Consider the following 19,280-nt stretch of genomic DNA (forward strand, 5'->3'; position numbering starts at 1 on the left):
GTTCAAAGGGAAGGGAAGCTCTTTTATAATTTATCCATGTTGCTTTGTTTATTTTTCATTTCACTTGTTTGGTCTGGGGCATATATTTACTTTGAGCATCAAAAAGTGGAAATCCATAAATGTAGCCTACTTCTGCATAAATTGTAGAGGAAGAAAGGGAGTAGTGGTCCTTGGTGTGTCTCTAGGAACAGCAGCATCACACAATGCTGTAGACTGTAGGGTAACTAGCGTTAGCTATGCAGTGCAGTTAACTTTCACAAAATTAAACTATTGATAACTCAGAGACTAACATGCCGATCGAGGTATTTCTTTTATTTTTCAAGTTACCCGTTGCATCAATGGATGTATTATATTGACGGTTGCATCATGTAATACTTTATGAAAAAGGAGCTTTTAAAAGTTAAATGAAAGCGGTGCCTCTTGTTTATGAAGTACAATATGTGCAGGTTTGATTGACGGTGCATTTGCCCAATATAAAATGAACATGAGACTTGTGGCGAATCGCCGGATAGCTTACGCCTTCTTTCGGACCAATTAGGTTGTTGTTATTACAGGATGTAACCAATCACAGCGAAGGAGTAGGCTCCTGTTCAACGAGCGCGAACGGTTAAGGACAGGACAGACGGCTAAGAGAAAATGGCGAATATGGATGAGTTTAGGTACGGGAATAACGTTATATGGAAATTTTAACCAGTTTTGATACCTAACGTTAATAAGCTCGAACGTGTTTCTTTTCTACCTTGGGTGCAAGTTATTTCGAAGTTACAACGACAAGCGCTAAACCTAGGCGAAGCTAATTTGTAATTACGTTAAATTAAGTCTTGGTAGTTACGCTAACGTTAGCTGACGTTAGCTAGAAACATGAATTGTCCTTAGTTGGCAGCTGTAAATGGCGTCCTTGTCTCTACACTATGAAATGACAACGGACTTGAATACATTTGAGCATCGTTGACCTCCAGTTTTCATGGCTTTTCGTTGAGTTAAGGGTTCTGGAGCCACTCGCTGTCTTTGGGGACACAGTTGACGTTATGGCTTTACACAACTTGGTTTTTGTTATCGATGTGGATTATGGTGATCACGATTCAGGAGATCAACTGGATACCAGAAATCATCACGTGAAACGAGGAATATTACAAACCCTGCTGCATTTCGGCTACAAATATGGATTTGACAAATTGCGCTGGGGTTATAAATTCTTTCAATCCAAGACTGGCCGCAATGCAAACTTCTTATCAAGGGGGTCAGACTTCAAGGAGCTTCGCCACAAAACTTTTGAGGACTTTGAAATAGAGTTTGAAGCCAAGTTTGATCTGAAGGATAAGCCGTGCCCTTCTCAGCAGAAGCAGCTATCCAATCATTCTGTCTCCGTTCAAAATGCACTTAAAGAAACCCTGCTGGACTTCCAATGGGACAGACCAGACATCACCTCTCCCACTAAACAGTCCTTGAGGCCACGGAGGTCGACCCGAGCTGGAAAGCCTAGTGTTTCACAGGAGGATGATATGTCAAACAACGGGAAGAATGTGGTGTTTATTGTCTCGGAGTGTCCACGTTCCAGATCACAACTTGTGGACTATCTTGACTTGGGAAACCGTGATCTGCCTACAGATGTGACGGAACACATCATACCCAGGGGCCTTCACGACATGCTGGCTCAGCGACAAGTTGTGCTGCACTGGATTGACAGTAGATCACATGTCCAGGTGAGTACAGCAAAGAATATTGAGTACAAAAACAACTGGACAGTTTTGACAAAATCACAATATCTATGAACCGGTAAGTTCATAACAAATCATATGGATGTAAATAGTGTTGCTTTCCTGTGTAACTTAGTGGTGAAATCGGAACAAAATCATTAATATTGTAAATGGTAGTTAAGCAGGTAAGTGGCACTCACTTTTTTTTAGGTAGCTAATGCAGTCTTAGAAGTTCATAGAGTTTTTAAATGACGTGTTGGGCAGCACTCTTCACCATTATCATCATTTTTTATTTTATTTTTTACAAAAGAAAATCGGACGGAACAGCAATAGTTTGTATCTTATACAGGCAACCCATCAGGCAATTCCAAAGAACTAACAAACTAGCAAGCAACAATGTTAAAACAAACACTCAAAACAAAACTACTACAACAAGAAAAACATAAAATAAAATGACAAATACATAACTTAGGAAAATACCCATTATCATCACCAACACCAAATGAGGCAATACATTGGTAAATATTTAAACAATGCATGATTGATCAAGGCATTAACCTAAACTAACCTAATACTCTGTTTAACCAATCGTAGAATGGCTATAAACATATATCGCTACCTACCAAAGTGGCTGTTTAAAACAAATTTCATTTAAGCAACTTTTATGTTTTGTCTTCTTGCAGGTCATGAGGTGTGAGGATCACCTCAGCTTTGACAAGCTGTCAGAGGTTCTAGCTCAGCTGGGTGGCAGAGTGATCCCTGTGGTTGCACTGCTGAATCTCTGCTTCACTCAAAAGCCAGACTCAGGCTACAGGAGAGAGAGTTTTGCATTCAAGTCCAGCATTGGATACCTGCTGTCTTCTGAAAGGCTCCACAACCTGGCTTTTCCTGTCATAAGTGGTGTTCTGCGGTGGAAGCAAGGTTGGTAACTTGGAAGTAAACTCTTATTATCATCTGCTATGATTCAAACATGGCTGAAATAGTGCAGCAGTTAAAACTATTCATGTGATCTGTAGTTTAAATACAGATACAAAATAGGGCTGGATCTGGATATTCGTTAGATGGGTAGGTATCTGAACAAGAACCAAACACAACAGCAGAAATGATATGAGATGCATAAGTGTCAGACAAGGGAAATTAAGCACATTAAACATGAAGTTGAGAATGAACTGCCATTATTCATGTGTGTTGTATTGTTCTTCACCCACCCAGGTGACATGACACAAAGCTGTAGCATCAAGGTTGAGCCAGTGTCTCGGAGACAGAGGCTTCTCCCAGAGTCGGTGGAAGTGTGTCTGAAGGGAGTGCTGCAGGACTGGGATGACTCTTCACTAACACAGACCTCCACAGAGTCATGGGTGCTACAGTGTTCCAACAGCAGTAACCAGGGAGCTGCTGCTGCCTTCCAGCATCTCCTGATGGAGCTGTCCGCTCACGCTCTGCACATGGTGAGATATCCAAACACAACAGTGCTGTTTTTCACAAGGCACTCATGTGCAAATTGCATTTCAGTTACACAGTACAGCTGACCCAGTTAGGGGCTACTGCTACATCATACATATCTGCTTTGTAAATCAATAGTCCTGTGTTTTCCTTTGGGGTAAATTTTATATTTTTTCGTCTCATGATGGCACTCCCTATTTTTGCATTAATTTAACAGAATAACCATTATCAACATCTCAACAGCAATCAGGTTTTTATGTCAGTCCCTGAGAGTCTAGGAGCAAAGTTGAGTGAGAAATACATTGCAGAAAATGCAAAGAGATACATTTCCAGTTGAACATTATCTCAATTGGAACAACACACAGCACTCTCTTATCAAACATGGTAAGCAGACAAGTCAAGTTAAAGGACAGATGGTAAACCAAAAAAATTGATTTTAATGCTTAATGCCACCATAACTCTTAATGAACTGGATGTCTTGGACTTTTAGATTTTTGATTTAATATTTATTGTGTGTCTAGTTGTAGATTTTTCCTGTTAACACTTTAACAGTGTAGAGATCTGAGGGTTGAACAGTATAAGTCACATGCCAATTGCTCAGTCGAATAGAGAGTCAGTTGGAACATAAACTAGCCATCATTATATACTGAAATAGAAATCTCCCTCTTCTCTCTGTGCATTTACTGATTCACTTCTCCTTCTTTTTCCCTTTTTTTATGCTTGTTCTCCCAGATTTCTGAGGTGAATGACAGCGGCCTAGTGTGCTCGGCTGTCCTCTCGCCCTTGTCACACACTACAGCTCTGCTCACTATTCTCCAGTCTGGAGTCACTCAACATGATCAGTTCCTAACTCCTGAAATAATTGCCCCTGCCACAAAAGAAACCTCAGCGGAATTGCCAGATGTTGTGAGCAGTGTTCTGGGAGTAGTGTATGACATCATAGAGGACGATGGTGACACTGTTAAAGGTGAGGATAGAATAGTAATATCCAGGGTTCAAAACTTTGAATGTGTGTATCTTGGGAAACATTTCTGCCTGAATTTATCAATAAACACACAAGACACCAAAAATAAAAGTAGGTTACCAAAAAGTTGGTGTTGACTTTTAGCTGCTAAAAGTACACAGTTCACTTGTTACAGTTAATATACTTGAACAAGATGGTATAATGTTCTAATTTTCCTTTTTTTAACATGTTATGGTAGATGCCTTACTTACATTTTTACGTTCCTAATCTATGTATATGTGTCATTCAAATGGCAAATATTAGAGACAGCAAAACCTTAAAATCTGTTAGAGGGTGGCAGTATAGTTTTATTTTCAATGCATGTTAGGTTGTATTATTTCTAGCGGTTTATTGCTGTTTTTTTTTTCCCTCAGACCAACGAAAAAATCAACAGGTTCCTGAGTGGGCTAGGCGGGAAGTCAGCCATTGCCATCTTACAGCAGGCATGTTGGAGAGTTGGTTCCCTCAGTCGGACCAGTCAGGAGTTAGTTCCCATTTAATGGAGTCAATGAGGTAAGATTGAAATTTGAAGGTAGAATTTGTATACAGCGCTTTTGAAGCAAGAATTATATAAAAATTTAAACACAAAAATAAACAATGGTAACCTAAAACAAAATCATTTTGGCACAGAAAGTGACAGATGGTCCGGATGTTTTACCTTCTTTGAACAGGTTGCTGCATGCAGTGCCAGAGCAGAGAGAAGAGGAGGAGTTGTCTGTCCTACAGCAGGAGCTGATCAGTGGTCTGGCTGAATTGTATCAAACATCCCGGGGTGCAGATGCCAAGAGGGGCAAGAAACGTGAGAAAGCCTCATCTTAATTGTTATGCATATTCCAGGGTTTCTATGAAGGTTGTGGGATTTGTAAAAGTATAGAAGTTACATTTAAGATATTGGGAATAACAAATTGTCCTTTTAAACATAAGTTAAGTTTAAAATTGTGAGGAAATGGAAGAAAATTTTTCAGTTTCCAGTATTAGCTTATCAAGATTTTGACCTGAGGGAAAGCTGCACAAAATATTTCTCTATCATTTACCATCTTTGATCTACAGGTGGCGCCCAGCGCACACCGGTGAAACAGAAGATGAAGACCATGAGCCGCTCTCTGCAGATGCTGAATGTGGCGCGGCTGAATGTCAAAGCCCAAAAGAACCAGGCAGAGGCTGAGCAGCTGGTGGCCGAAGGCAGGGTCCCAGACAGACAGGGGAAGAGACTTTCAAGTGACAGGAACAAATCTGGAGGAGCGAACACCATTAGTGAGTGTCACTTTTAATACAAAAAAAAAAATATATATATATATATATATATATACATATATATATGTATGTATATATACATACACACACACACCTTTTGGTAAAATAATAACTCAAGTAATGTATCTTCTTCCTTTTCCTCAGGTTTCACTAGTGAGGAAGAGCTGCTGTCATATCTAAAGTGCAGTTATGAGAAGACCATGGCAGAGAGAGAGTCCCTCCTCACTGGTGTCCAGCAGCTCCTGTTTGCTGTGAAAACATTCCTTGTGACCGAATCAGACCTGCAGGTGAGACACGTGGCAGCTTTAAATGTACTTCAAGGTTCTGACCTGACCCACTTTCATCTTTACAGCAGACTGGTTATTATTATTTGTTGGTGGATGAATTGATATATTGTTGTGCTGCACAATTGTGGATAATCATACACTGTGATTTAATTTGTCAAAATGTTTTGTTAGTTAGTACATTTTGGTACATTGCCAGATTAAAAGATTTTTAGATTTACATGCCCACTGTAGGGGAAAGAAATGAACTCTGTCGATATAAGATGCAGAAACTTTTCTTATCGGGTTAATGAAAGCATTCAGTGCATCACAAAGTACATCAAAGTGAACAGTTGGACTGGGATTAATTTGCATATCTAAAATGTTGTCTTCTCTGCAGGTAAAGACCTCCCTGTTTGTCCAGCAACACCTCTTCAAGACCAGCAAATCAATCCGACAGCTCTACGGCATGGCTGCTGATGTTGATGGCAAAGTCAGAGAGTGAGTGCTTTCGACCTTTTGTGTGTTATCTTGTTTTTTGGGTCAGTAAAACGTGTAAAACTCAGCTTATTGACTAGCCACTTAAACACCTGGCTGTAGTTACACTGGCTCTCTCCCAGGTGCGGAATGTGCGTTTGTCTGTTTGTGGGTGGTCTTAGCTGATAAACCTTGTGCCCATCCTCCTTGATAAATAAAGGTTTAATAAGGCAATTCTTTTTTGAAGTCAAATTAATTATATGTATGCGTCAGTAACGCAGGTTGTCTCCTCTAGGTGCAAGCTTCAGGCGTTGCTGAGGCTGGAGTTGTGCAGACTTTTCTCCGTGGAGCAGTCTGACTTACTGGATGTGGATCAGATGGCAGAGGAGGTGAGATGCTTGCTATTGTGTCACTGGTGCAGTTAAATCTTTCTTTATGAAAGGGCAGAAGAGTAACTGGCTACAGAGTATGTAGTTTAACACTGTCTAGGGCTGCAACTAACAATTATTTATATTATCGATTAATCTGTTGATTATTTTCTCAATTAATCGATTAGTAGGCCTTATTGATTAACTGATTGCCTTCATTAATTACCACAATGATAAGATATCCGATTGAATTGACATATTCACACATTTATTTATTTATTTATATATATATATATATATATATAATTTATCAACAGCCTGAAACAATTTTGACCAGCAGAGTTTAAGTTTATGTCTTTATGTATGTTAATAATTGCACAATAGAGCAAACGTAAAATAGAAAATTCTTATCTCTCCTTATTTTCAGGTGGCTGAAATGCTCAGAATAATCTCTTTAACAAAAGACCCAGTTTGCCTAGCAAGGTTTCTTGGAGATGAAGTCCTCCCAGGGTAAGTGTATGGGGCTGCAGGAATGTGATTTTTGTGTGTGTATTTGCCCAGATTAATCAATAATAAGGAAAGCCTAGCATTTTAATGCTACGAAGCTGATTTGTTTGAAAACAAAGTAAAAATTAAAGTAAAAGACCATATGGAAGCAGTAGTTATTGATGACATTTGTTGGAGTCAATAGTTAGTTACTATATATTTAGTTACAAATTCATTATTTTCAGTATCCTGTACTCATTGCACTTATTTTGCTAACATGCTTTTGTTTCTTGATTGCCATAAATATTTAGTTTTTAGAAACAAACTGATAAAAAAAAATTAAATGAGCCAAATCTTCTCATCTAAATTTGTTATATACTAAGTCTGTGGTCTTTATGTGTCATGGCAGGTTCCTGACTGCAGTCCCCAGAGTGCTGGCAGACATCTACCATAGTCTGGGCACCCAGCTCCCTGAGGCTTTGGTGGCTGCTCTGCCTGCTGACTTCTTCAGCGACGAGTCAATTGCCAAAGACAGCGTTTCTCCTTCAGCCTCCTCACCTCCCCTCTCCACACACAGCCTGGTTTCAGATGGCAGAGATCGCCTGCAGGACCTGCGAAATCGCTCAGCCAGCAACAGGAGGTGAGGGAGGCTGTATTAATGGAATAAATAAAAAAAAACATCAAAGAGGACATTTGATTGAAGATGATGATGTTGCTCTTTGAATGTCACTGGATTGGAATCATTGTCATTTCCAGTAACAATTTTAATGATTAAGCCATGACGTAGTATTTTGTGAGATATTTGTCCAGGATTTTCTTTCTTTTTCTTTTCTTTTTTTTTTAGGAGTGGGATGTTGACTCGTCATCGCAGTATGACTGAATCATCGCAGAGTCTTCGCCAAATAGAAATCCCCAAAAAGACTACAAGAGCTGTAAGATGACGATAGATATTTAATCGCTGCTGATATTTTTATGAAACCTTGATCAACTAGTATTTTCATAATAACCCTAATTGTTAGGTTTTAACCAGCTTAGCGTCATACAAAGGCAATTAAAGGGTTTGCATTGTCTGAGAGAGAATTTCTGAAATGCTTACTGTTTTGTTCTGTGTGAAGACCACCATCCAACTAAGAGAGCTGAGTTGACATTTGCACGTTTAATGTATATTTCAGCTGTCTAATCCAGGTTACTTTACTGGCTTTATGTGTTTTAATTAGTCCAAATCAAAGGTCTGTGTTGCTGTGAAGAAACCTGTTGCAGAACCACCACCTAAACCTCAGAAACAAGAAACACAAGGTATGTTTTATTTTACATTTCACTTAAACACATCCAGCGCCACTTGCTTACTCAACCCTAAATCTTATCTTTTGAATATAAAACTGAACCTCTGTAACAGCTTGAATTAATTTGGTTTAAATGAATTCAAGCATCCTCAGAAATCTGATACCACATCTACAGAATAATCTTTTAATCTGCTGTCCATTAGTTTTCTCAGTATGTTGTAAAAAATTAATTCAAGCTGAATTAAGCATCTGTTTTTCCCCCCCACAAAGAAGCAAACTAAAAACTCTTACATAATTTTTTCAAGCTGACGGGGAGATTGTTTTAAAGGTCCCATGACATGGTGCTCTTTGGATGCTTTTATATAGGCCTTAGTGGTCCCCTAATACTGTATCTGAAGTCTCTTTCCCGAAATTCAGCTTTGGTGCAGAAATACAGCCACTAGAGCCAGTCCTACAATGAGCTTTCCTTAGGATGTGCCTTTTCTGTGTCTGTAGCTATTGAGGAGGAGAGAGGGGGGGCAAGGTGGAGGGTGGGGGTGTGGCCTTGACCAACTGCCACTTTGCTTGTTTGAAAGCCATGATGTCTCTCTCTCTCTCTCTCTCTCATGGGTGGGCCAAATTCTCTGGGGGGGCAAAGCAGAGAAAGGGGAGGTAACCTTGCTCCTTATGACCTCATAAGGAGAAGATTCCAGATCCTGAGCTTTCATTTTCTTAAAGGCAGAGCAGGATACCCAGGGCTTGGTTTACATCTATCGCCATTTCTAGCCACTGGGGGCCATAGGCAGGCTGGGGGAATGCATATTAATGTTAAAAAACCTCAAAGTGAAATTTTCATGCCTTGGGACCTTTAAACTCTAAAGACAGATTTTGGGAGCAGTATTACCCTTGACCATCAACATGTTGAAATGAGTCCTAAATACAGACTGTGTTCTGATTGTCCACAGAGGTGACAAAGGTTAGAAGAAATCTGTTCAACCAAGAGATTGTATCCCCCTCAAAGAGAGCCAAACTGCCGAGGAGCCAGTCTGTGTCCGCTGTGGAAGGCCTGAAACGCAAGCGATCTGGTGATTCTGAAGGTAAACAAATTTATTATTGCACATCAATTAAAAGGAGAAAAAAAAATTGTAAATGAAGGAATGTTGACCTTTGTCTGCATGAGAGGAGACCCTTTTACTTTTCAGTATATAGCCATGCAAGCTTGATATTCAGATGTTCAATGATGGTAAGAAAGAAGTTAAGTGTATTTTTTTAGTGATAGAAATATTGTCCCAAAGCACAACGGCCTTCCTCCAAAAAAAAAATTTTTTTTATTAAAAAAAATACTTTTTTCGGAAACACACAAAAAAAAAAAAAAGAAAAACCCCCCAACACCAAAAAAAAACAAAAACAAACCCCCCAAAAAAAAAAAAAAAAAAAAAGGAAGGTTTTGTTTTGCTTGGGTTGGGGGGAAGGGGGGGGGGAGTGGGGTGCGCTTTTTTTTATCATTCAATTACATTACAAAACCACTCATTATTGCTTATTATTGTGAACTAAAAATGTTTACTGATTTTTATTTTTTTACTATTCTTTTTTTCAGGAGATCTGTACCAACTGAGGAGTGCATTGTGGAAGAATCGCCAGTAAAACCTTCAGAAGGTATTTAACTCAACTAATGTTGCTTTTCCACACAAAATATATATCTACATTTATGTATGACAGAATTATAGTCAGTATTTGTATTTGATGTAAGTACACAACAGAAGTGTTTGTTGTCTTTTTAAAATGAAGGAAAGAATCAGAGATCAGTCTTTTTCCTAGGTGGACTGCTTGGGTCTACCACCACACCAAATTCCGTTTTCAATTTAACACTTTAAAATTTCTTTAAATATTTATCAATTACTTTTCATCAATCAACATGAACCGCTCTTCACATCAGCATGAATTGGATCACACCGCACAGTGCTTATTTAAAAAGAAATATGTTAAGCTGATTTGCTTGTTACGCCTGTTCCTTAAAACCAATGTATCATTTAAAAGGCTATTTTTTAAACGGAGTCCGGTGCAGTGCTCACTCCACATAAAACGCTACATTACATCACTTCCAGCTAACTTCACAGAGAACAATGAGGGCAAAACAGCATCACCGATCTGTTCAAACCAAATATTCTCTGGTCCAGCTCAACTACAAAATGCAAAAATACTGTATAACAAGCTTTTTCTGGCCTGGCCAGGGTTTCCGTTGGCCTGCAGCCAGCCTGTACAATTATAGGGGAAACACGAAATAAACACAGCAGGAGTCTTGGGATTTTATGTTATTAAATTAATTATATTTTAATTTACCTTGACAAAAAAATGACTTGCATTAGGTTTTAATAACTTAATCACTCGTACAGCAATTTCAAATAACATATATTTACCTTTTTTTTTAAAATGTATGCTTTTCAATCCTCTTTAGTTTAACACTGGTATATTGTAGTTAGAATTCATTTTAATAATTATTTTGTTTCATTGGAGCACTTTCCATAACTTAATCTTTTGTGCTTTGGTTTTGTATCAGAATTAAGAAGGAGCCCAAGGATAAAGAAGTTTGCTCGAAGACACTCAAACGTCTTCTACTCGAGTTCTCAACCTCGCTCCCGCAACCTGGACAGGGCTCTCTCTGCATCCCAGCTTACTCTCAGCGATGGCAAAATCTGCGGGGTTAACATAAAGACAGTTCGATCTCCCATGCGTCTCCTTTTCGGGGCTGCTAATTCCCCCAGTCGCCCCTTTGACCAGTCTTGTGCAACCAGGGCCACCAGGTCACGGCTGTCCACAGACTCTTCTGTCTTTGAGGTAAGTTCTTTCTTTAATAATAAGATTCACCAAAACACATCACATGCATTTGTAGCTGTACTACCTAAAGACTTAACGTCTGCAAATACTTCAATTTACCGACGGATTCGTGATTAGATTCCTACACTTTTTTATACAAGTATCATCAAAATTAAAAAAAAAACATTCTTCTACTTTTAGGGCTGGGTAGTGAATTCGATACTTTTTATGCACCGACCAAATTGCCTCTAAAGTATTGAGTATCGAAAAATACCTCGTCTTTCAATACCTTAGTAGTCTCATCATAATCATAATCCTAATCTCATCAGCGTCAGTGAGCCAATAAGCATGCAGCATGCTTCTACCAGGATCTAACAATGTTGGTGATTGGCTGTCTAACGTCACGTCGTAGAGACGCGCAGGAAAAACCTTACACATTATTGTGTAATGTTGTAATTAATTTTTTTGTTAAAATTGATTTTACAAAATTGGAATTGGATAAAGTATTGTTTAGAAACCGGTATCGAAGTCACGGTATTGGATAGGTACCGGTATCGAAATGCTTTGAGCGAATCCAGCCGTATTTCCTTTACACATCATTGTTTTCCTGCATACGCCTTAGAAATATATTTTCATTTTAATTTTGTATAGCACTGCTTGTTCAATAAATATTTGAAGACATCCATGTAACTACAGTATCTATGCATTCATTCAGCCATCTTCCCATCCTCCCCTCCTCAATATGCTGAACTATCCCTTTACTGAGTCGAGTGTTTTTTCAGAATAAGTACTTCAAAAAACTACAACAAGTGTTAATTGGGTATAAGGGTAAATTCTGAAATTGTGTGATGCGTCACTGTTGAATCTGATTTAAAGCGGCTGTAATCAATATTTTTATAATAAGAATGTATCAGGTGACAATGACTGTATTGCTTTTAGTGATGGACCTACAGATAATTATCACCTGAATCTGCAGCTTTTCACACCTTTTCTCAAGTTTACGTAGCTTTGTAGCGAGTTTCATATTATAGTTTAGTTGTCCGTCCCTCAACTTTAATGTTTTGATTCACTTTTAATGCTCTTATAGCGCCGTTTTTAGCAGCAGCAGGCAGCTGTTTATAGTAAAAAAAAAAAACTCTAAAAACCCAATCTACACTACCTGCCAGGTGGTGAACATTGTACAGCATTTAGCAGCTAAGAGCAGATATTTCCCTCAGGAATAGGTAGAGACCAAAAACATTGAATATTGAACTTGCATTCACTAAGTGACCACAAACAGTACTCAGTTAAATAACAATGTTGCTCTGTAACTGCTAGGTCTGTAATAAGGAACTGTTTATAACAAGTTCACTATATCTATGTCAATTTTGTTTTCACAACTTGTTTCTGCTGCCCCCAAATGACAAAAAAAAGTTATTGCAGGTTTAATAAAAATTTTTGTTTTGTGTGTTTGTATTAGAGTCCAAATAAAACTCCAACAAAGTCACCTGGCAAACGTGGGAGGGCCATGCATGGGATCACGACACCCAGGACGCCAAAGACCCATCGAACCCCAGAGTCCCCCAAAACCCCACCTCCATCCAGGATGTGTGTTTTCTCTGTTGCAGAGAGCCCTGTAGCAGGCAGCTCTCGTGAACATGGCATGGGTCTGAGAGGCAGTCCTTTCAGATCTCCAGCAAGAAAGACTCATTTGGTAGAGACTCCTACTAAGGAGAGCCCTGTGAGGAGTCCACTGAAGGGTATTCTCAGGACTCCGGTCAAGGCCTTGGTTGAATGCCACATCTCTTCTGGATTACATCTTCTCAATAGCCCAGTTTCCAAGACTCCCAAGAAGAGCGTCACGTGGTCTCCATCCCCTCGAAAATGTAGAATGGCAGAGGGCAGTGTTACTTTCAAGGTGCCAGAGTCGCCTCGTACTGCATCACGTACTTCGCCGAGACTGGTGAAAACACCCAATGAGTTCAGTAGTCCTGTCAAAAGCACAAACACTAAAATAGACATTTTCAGGACCCCAGAAAAGACTGCAAATAGTGTTACTTTTACTTTGCCTCGTTGTGAAAAACTTCACAACGAGATGAAAACACCTGAAAAAGGTGACACTGTTAGTCTACTGGAAATGCATCCTCCACAATCCACACCACCTAAACCCAACACTAGAACTCAATCCAAGACCCCTATTCCTACTGGCAAAATGATTACTCGCTCAGGACAAACTCCATGCAAGAGTCCAAGCATTGCATCCCCATGTAAGCCAGTATTCACAACAGTAGGAGGTACTGCTAATTCAGAAGGACCAAATACTCCAGTAAAGTCTCCAGCAAAGTCCCTGACAAAACCAAGGTTTAGTCAAGGGGCTGGAACCACCAGACAAACATTAAGGTCTCAGTCTACTGAGAATGTTCCCTCCCAACTAAAGACAGAATCTGCTGAGAAATGTGATCATGTGGAAAAGAACATGCAGTCAGAATCAAAAGACGAGGTACAAGCTAAACCTTCCCGATCCTCTGAAACTGACTCTAGTTCCCACACAGATTCACAGCCGTTTGACTCTTCATGTTTTAACTCTGCATCCACAGACGATGATAGTATGGACATTGTAGATGCTGCAGTTGTAAAGACCCAGCTTAGTGGAGGTATCAAGATGAACATTAGCTTTTCACGGAAGCCCTCAGTGTCCAGTGAAGACTTTTTGTTGAACACTGTGTCTCCTAAATCACGTGAACCACCCCAAGGCACACCTAGCCGGAGCTATGGCTTCCGGCAGACCCCTGACCGCCGACAGAGAGAAGCTGCTGCTCGTTTGGGCTACGGAAATGAATCCCCTCGATTTTCAACTCCTCGAGGCCCAGCAAGACTTAGTCGGCAGAAAAGCATGGGCACTCCGAACCCTCTGACTTACCAAGTAGAAATGGAAATGCAAACGTCAGGACTTCCCAAGCTCAAAATCAGACGTACAGATTCCATGAATGCGGGAGATTTGGCCTCAGATGGAGGTTCTCGATCAGGAGCTCGGAGCCCTTTAGTTGTCGTGAAACCTTCTCAGCTGGAAAGCCCCTTGGCGTTGTTCTCGAAGCACAGAGATCCAGGATGTGTCTCACCATCTATCTGTACTCATGTCACCCCGGCCAAGAGCACTCCTAGAAAAGGTGGAAGCGTCCAAACTTTCATCTGCCAGTCTTACACCCCTACACGCCATCATGCAGGAACAATGTCTCCAATGGCGACTGCAGACATCATTCCCCTGACTCCTTCACCTCAGAGTGTAGGTAAGGTGACCCCAGACAACCTCAACAGCTGGCCTCGGAGGAAGAGAGCTCAGACTGGAGTGGTTGGAGGCAAAGATCGTGGTCTGAAGGGGGAGCCTTTTTTGGTGGAGTTGCTGGAGGAAGCTGAGCTTGGAGTTAGCAAATTGCAGGATGTTGAGGACACAGATGAGCCCTCAGACAACAAAACTGCATTATTAGCTTTGACTTCCAAACAGTCACCCCCAGTTAAAGCAGATGCATCTCCTCTCTCCCCACTGGAAGGCTTGTACTGGATGGAGAAGCTGGCAGAGCAGGCTGACTGCGCTGATCCTCAGAGAGAAGAAGAAGAAGACATCATCTGGGCCGCTGGAAATGGAGATGTCAAGTCAAGTAAGCTATGGTTCACAAATTACAGCTAAGATACTTTTTTATTGTTGACTTAAAATAGCTTCTATATTCCGACCAAATATTTAGTGTGCAATGATATACGTGACAAATGTGACGAGTGCACGTTTTGTAGTTTTGCTTGATAAATGACTAAAATAAAATATAATGTTATGATAAATCTGTTGTTCTTTGTGACAATTGATCTATCAAATTTTGGACTCATTTTTTTAGCTAGAGTTGAGCAACCATTTAAAAAATGGATATGGTATTTGTCCAACTAAAACAATAGTTTATGAGATATTAAATGATATGTACAAAGTTGAACTTTTTTGGTTGAAACGACTGCATTAAGTTACAGAATGAAACTAATTTTAACGCTGCTTCTTTCTACATTTTGACAGTTGCGACTCCTCCCAGCTCAAAGGTGAGGAAGCCGGTGACAGCAACTGGGATTTTGGCCCTCACTCACTCTCCATTGTTGTTCAAAACGGGCTCTGCTAGTAAGAGAACGCCACATTTTAAAGGTAAGATGTACAATGCTTGTGTTTTACAATTTTATTTTGATATCGATATAATATTGTTATTTTGCCCAGCCCTATTGTTTATGACGGTAGGCAAACTGCAATGGGTCCCCTTTGCTGGGTACTGAGGAGCAGATGTAATCCTTGACCAGTCGTTCAAAGTATTTCATCACTACAGAGTAGAGTGCCACTGGGCGGTAGTCATTCAGGCAGGCTGGTTTTGTTATCTTGGGCACAGGAATGCTGGTGGACTTCTTGAAGCTCGTGGGTATGACATACTGAGCCAGTGACAGTTTAAATATCACTGTGGATACCGGCGCTAGTTGGTCATCACCTGTACATCCATGGTAGAACACAGTTTGGAACCCAGATCTGATAACATCGGGTCTTCCTGATTTCTTGGTGGTGTTAACATGCTTTAAGGCCCTCCTGACATAATGTGCAGGGAAATGCAATGCAAGCATAAAAATTGTTTAGCTCACCTGCTATAGACACATCAGCACTTTACAAGTAGTACTCTTGGCCATGTAGTGTATTTTCTACTTCTCCAGGTGAGCCAGTAGGTCAGCACACTAGCATTCTTTCACTGACCTGATAGCCAGAAATGAACAAGCATATGTATTGATTACCCTTGATGCTATTTAACTAACAATCCTCATTATTTGCCTAAACTTTGTAGATGACGCTGCATCAGGGAGGAGGATAGAAGTTGATGGAGTGGACCCCTCGCCCCAGCCAATCAGACGCTCCTCAGAAAAGACCTACAGCAGAAAGAGGCTGCTTCACTGAATCAAGGAAATCATCTGGCAACAAAGCAAAAAGATTGTCCATTCTGTGTGTTACTGTGAAGTTGTGAGCCTTTCTTAGCCATATTTTTCCAGGAGTGCTTTTGATGGCAGATCTGAAAGATGTCTTTCAAGCACAACTTGAAAGGCTTTTCAGATAAATGAATGTCCCTTTCAGTCTGCTCCACCAACACTTCCGACCCTGACATTTTGTGTTCTAGCTTTGGTTTTAATCAGGACATTTTAAGAAAGGTAAGTTTAGCACATAGTTGAAAAGCTATGCAGTTCTGCCAAGATGTTTAAAAACTGTTCCTGTTAATGATTTTAGCATTCAACATATGCCATGTTTTCTGCATGGGCCTCTCTGAAGCTAAAACATTGGAAAATGGTGATATTATGTCATTGTTTTTCTAAATTGTAATAAGCAATTTTACAATCAAGTCTAAAGCCTAAATGTTTTTGATATAAATACTATTCATGTTTATTTATTAGTTTTTTTTGTGTTATAAACTTGCTTTTAAGTAATAGGGAAGGGCCTTATTATTTCATATTGTAAATATCTTATATTGTTATGTATGCAAGTCTTCTGTAAATAAAAGTCAGTTTTCTTAATTAAGGATTGAAAATCTTTTTTATCCTATACTCTCCCTGCTTTGTCAGGATTCACACTTGTTTTTGAATATTTGATAAAATAGGGAAAGACAAAAAAACCTGTAAAGTAATGCAAACTTAAACATTTCACTGCACATACTTCCTTCTTTTTGAGTGTGACTTTTAGAATTCAAGTTTATCAACTGCCAGCAAATAAAATGAAACCTGATACTTATGCCCTGCAATCACCCACCTGTTCAAAGGTCAGTTATCTAGAACTATAAAACTCTTTGTGTGCTTTCAGTGGGAAGTACATAAATGATTTGTTTTCACACAGGAAATTACATTTCAATAGCTGCTGATAACCCCACATTGTATAGCCATGATTATGATATCTGATCAGAATTAGATTTCTTTTTTTTCTTTTTTCATCAGAACTGCTAGTTGTTATGGGGTGAGAATTCTTTGAATATCATTGGTCATTATTACTCACGGGATTAGCTTGGCATCAAGCACCAGTTGCTTACTGTGAAGTCTGATAAGGTGACCCATTTCTTAGGTGTGTAGAATATATGTAATCATGGCTGAATTCTATTTAGCTGGCTTTAGTGTCTTGGTATTGTGCATGCTGGCTCACTGTTAATGATTTGGCTTACTCTAGAATACAACAGAGCATTGTTATTGTTAATAGTAACACTTGTGCTTTTCATACTATAAGAAGTAAAAGACACCTGCTGGGAAAAGGCCTGTTGAATCATAATAGATATATAAGCTATTACGTTTTTTTTTACACTGATGAAATGGAGCGCCAACAGATTTTTACGAATAGAACAAAAATGAATTACATGCAGCAGAAGTATTCACTCTCTTCAAGTCCATGTCCTGTTAGGCCTAGTGGGAAGGCATTAAAAATCTTGAGATACCCCTAATAGAGAACAAAGCACAACGTTTTTCATATTCATAGTTCTCCCACATATGAAATTGATTCTTGTATAAAATATTTTACTGCAAAGTAGGTAAACTGACAGATATTGTGATATACCCCATGAATAAAAGTGCAAAATAAAGCCAGGCCAAATGAGATATGATACACCTGAATTCAAGTCATTTCCTTAATGCAAGCTCGGATTGAACCCAGATTGGGTGTGATGGTGGGCAGTGGGTTCCTCTACAAGTGTGAAAAATAGAATGAGTATCTTGATGTCTTGAGGAAATATAGTACTACAAACACATAAGTGCAATAAGCTTAAATTCTGAAATGGGATATGTGGTAAAATGAGTACTTTCAGTACTTTGATACTTTTACCCCACTCTTACATACAAAACTTCTCAAGCTCTGTGATGTTGGGGCCGTTAAGTCACTGAACAGCAGATTTCAAATCCTGCCACAAATGATGTTTATGTTTTCATATTATGGTGTGTACTCTGACTTGACTTCTCCACACTGCATTCAAAATGTTGTGTTGTACTTTAGTGGTCTTCCAGAAGACTTCTAGGACCTTTTCCATAGCATGAACCCCAAGTTCATGGTGTGGATGTTGGGGCCACAGGTCTCCTAATGGTCTCCCTTACTAGTGTTAAGGTGGACCTTACTGTATTTTGAATGATATTCAGTATATCAGCTTCCAGGTACAGTGTATTTGACCCTTATCATTTGTCACGCCCTGATTACACGTGGGTGATCTTCATGTGAGTTGCAATTTACTTCACAAATATGATTTGGGTTATAGTAAAGGGTGTACATACTTTTGCTATCAACACGTGTTTTATATTTGTATTTAAATAGAGGTAGAAAGGTTACTTATGTTTATCAATGTACATGTTTTATTACATTCCAACAGTTTTTACAATAAAGCAAGTCCAGGGTGAATCCTTTTTATAGGCACTGTAAATTCACCACAGCGGGTTGTTTTTCCTGTCACATTTACTATCATATATTTTTCTTTGATCATGCAGTTGGGTGGTTGAATTTTAGCAGAGTCCTACATTATTTGTTCAAATACATCCTGGTGTGTTGCAAACTAATTCCATGTCCTGCAGAAATGCAATGTGAACTTTCCTCTTTAATCCACAGATTACTAAATGATCCTCTATAAGGAGCTCAGGCCCTGAATATGAAACAGTATGGCCTCTGTCTGGAAACTAGAGACTGTAGGGGACATTGTAAAGTGGACATGCAGGTCTGTAACTGCACAGTGCACAGATCTTATTACTAACTTCTCCCAAAATATTTCAAATTATGAGTTGTTTTGACAAAAATAAGGTAGGCCTACACGAAATCTTGATATCAACATGCATCTGGGGAAGTTCACATAGTTATCTAAATGCATAAACACTATATGCACCAAACGTGAAAGAAAAGTCTGGATAAATCAGATGAGGTCACAGTCTAGAAGTGGAAAACTGATCTGAGGTCTGTGATGCCAAGCTTTGAGTTTAAGGCGTTGTCGGGTTTTCTTTACTTATGGCTTCGGTACATCTTCACTATTAAAAAAAATAAATAAATAACTTTTATAAAGAGGAAACTATTATAAAGAATCATTTCACAAAAATGTGGCAGCAGACCTTTTCTATAAATATTGATGTTATTACTAAAGGTTTCTTGGAGGTCAATGTTACCTTTAGTGATATGCACTTGTATCATTAAATAAAAAACAGAGTACCAGTTATTTTCCCTTGAGTAA

At 39.3% G+C, this 19,280-nt stretch overlaps 1 protein-coding gene across 1 annotated transcript; it reads left to right on the forward strand.

Moving 5' to 3' along the window:
- Window positions 1-539: 539 nt before the first annotated feature.
- ticrr (TopBP1-interacting, checkpoint, and replication regulator) lies at window positions 540-16,580 on the forward strand. The gene is made up of 21 exons (XM_039808149.1): window positions 540-1,703; window positions 2,381-2,618; window positions 2,910-3,145; window positions 3,873-4,107; window positions 4,518-4,656; window positions 4,815-4,942; window positions 5,194-5,397; window positions 5,542-5,684; window positions 6,061-6,161; window positions 6,433-6,526; window positions 6,933-7,015; window positions 7,401-7,631; window positions 7,836-7,923; window positions 8,209-8,287; window positions 9,219-9,398; window positions 9,549-9,555; window positions 9,851-9,909; window positions 10,811-11,088; window positions 12,527-14,702; window positions 15,101-15,223; window positions 15,900-16,580. Exons 1-21 carry the CDS (start codon window positions 1,029-1,031, stop codon window positions 16,007-16,009), a joined length of 5,607 nt encoding a protein of 1,868 aa, XP_039664083.1. The 5' UTR covers window positions 540-1,028; the 3' UTR covers window positions 16,010-16,580.
- Window positions 16,581-19,280: the final 2,700 nt, after the last annotated feature.

The sequence above is a fragment of the Perca fluviatilis genome, chromosome 8, assembly GCF_010015445.1.
Source record: "Perca fluviatilis chromosome 8, GENO_Pfluv_1.0, whole genome shotgun sequence".
Lineage (NCBI taxonomy): Eukaryota > Metazoa > Chordata > Actinopteri > Perciformes > Percidae > Perca > Perca fluviatilis.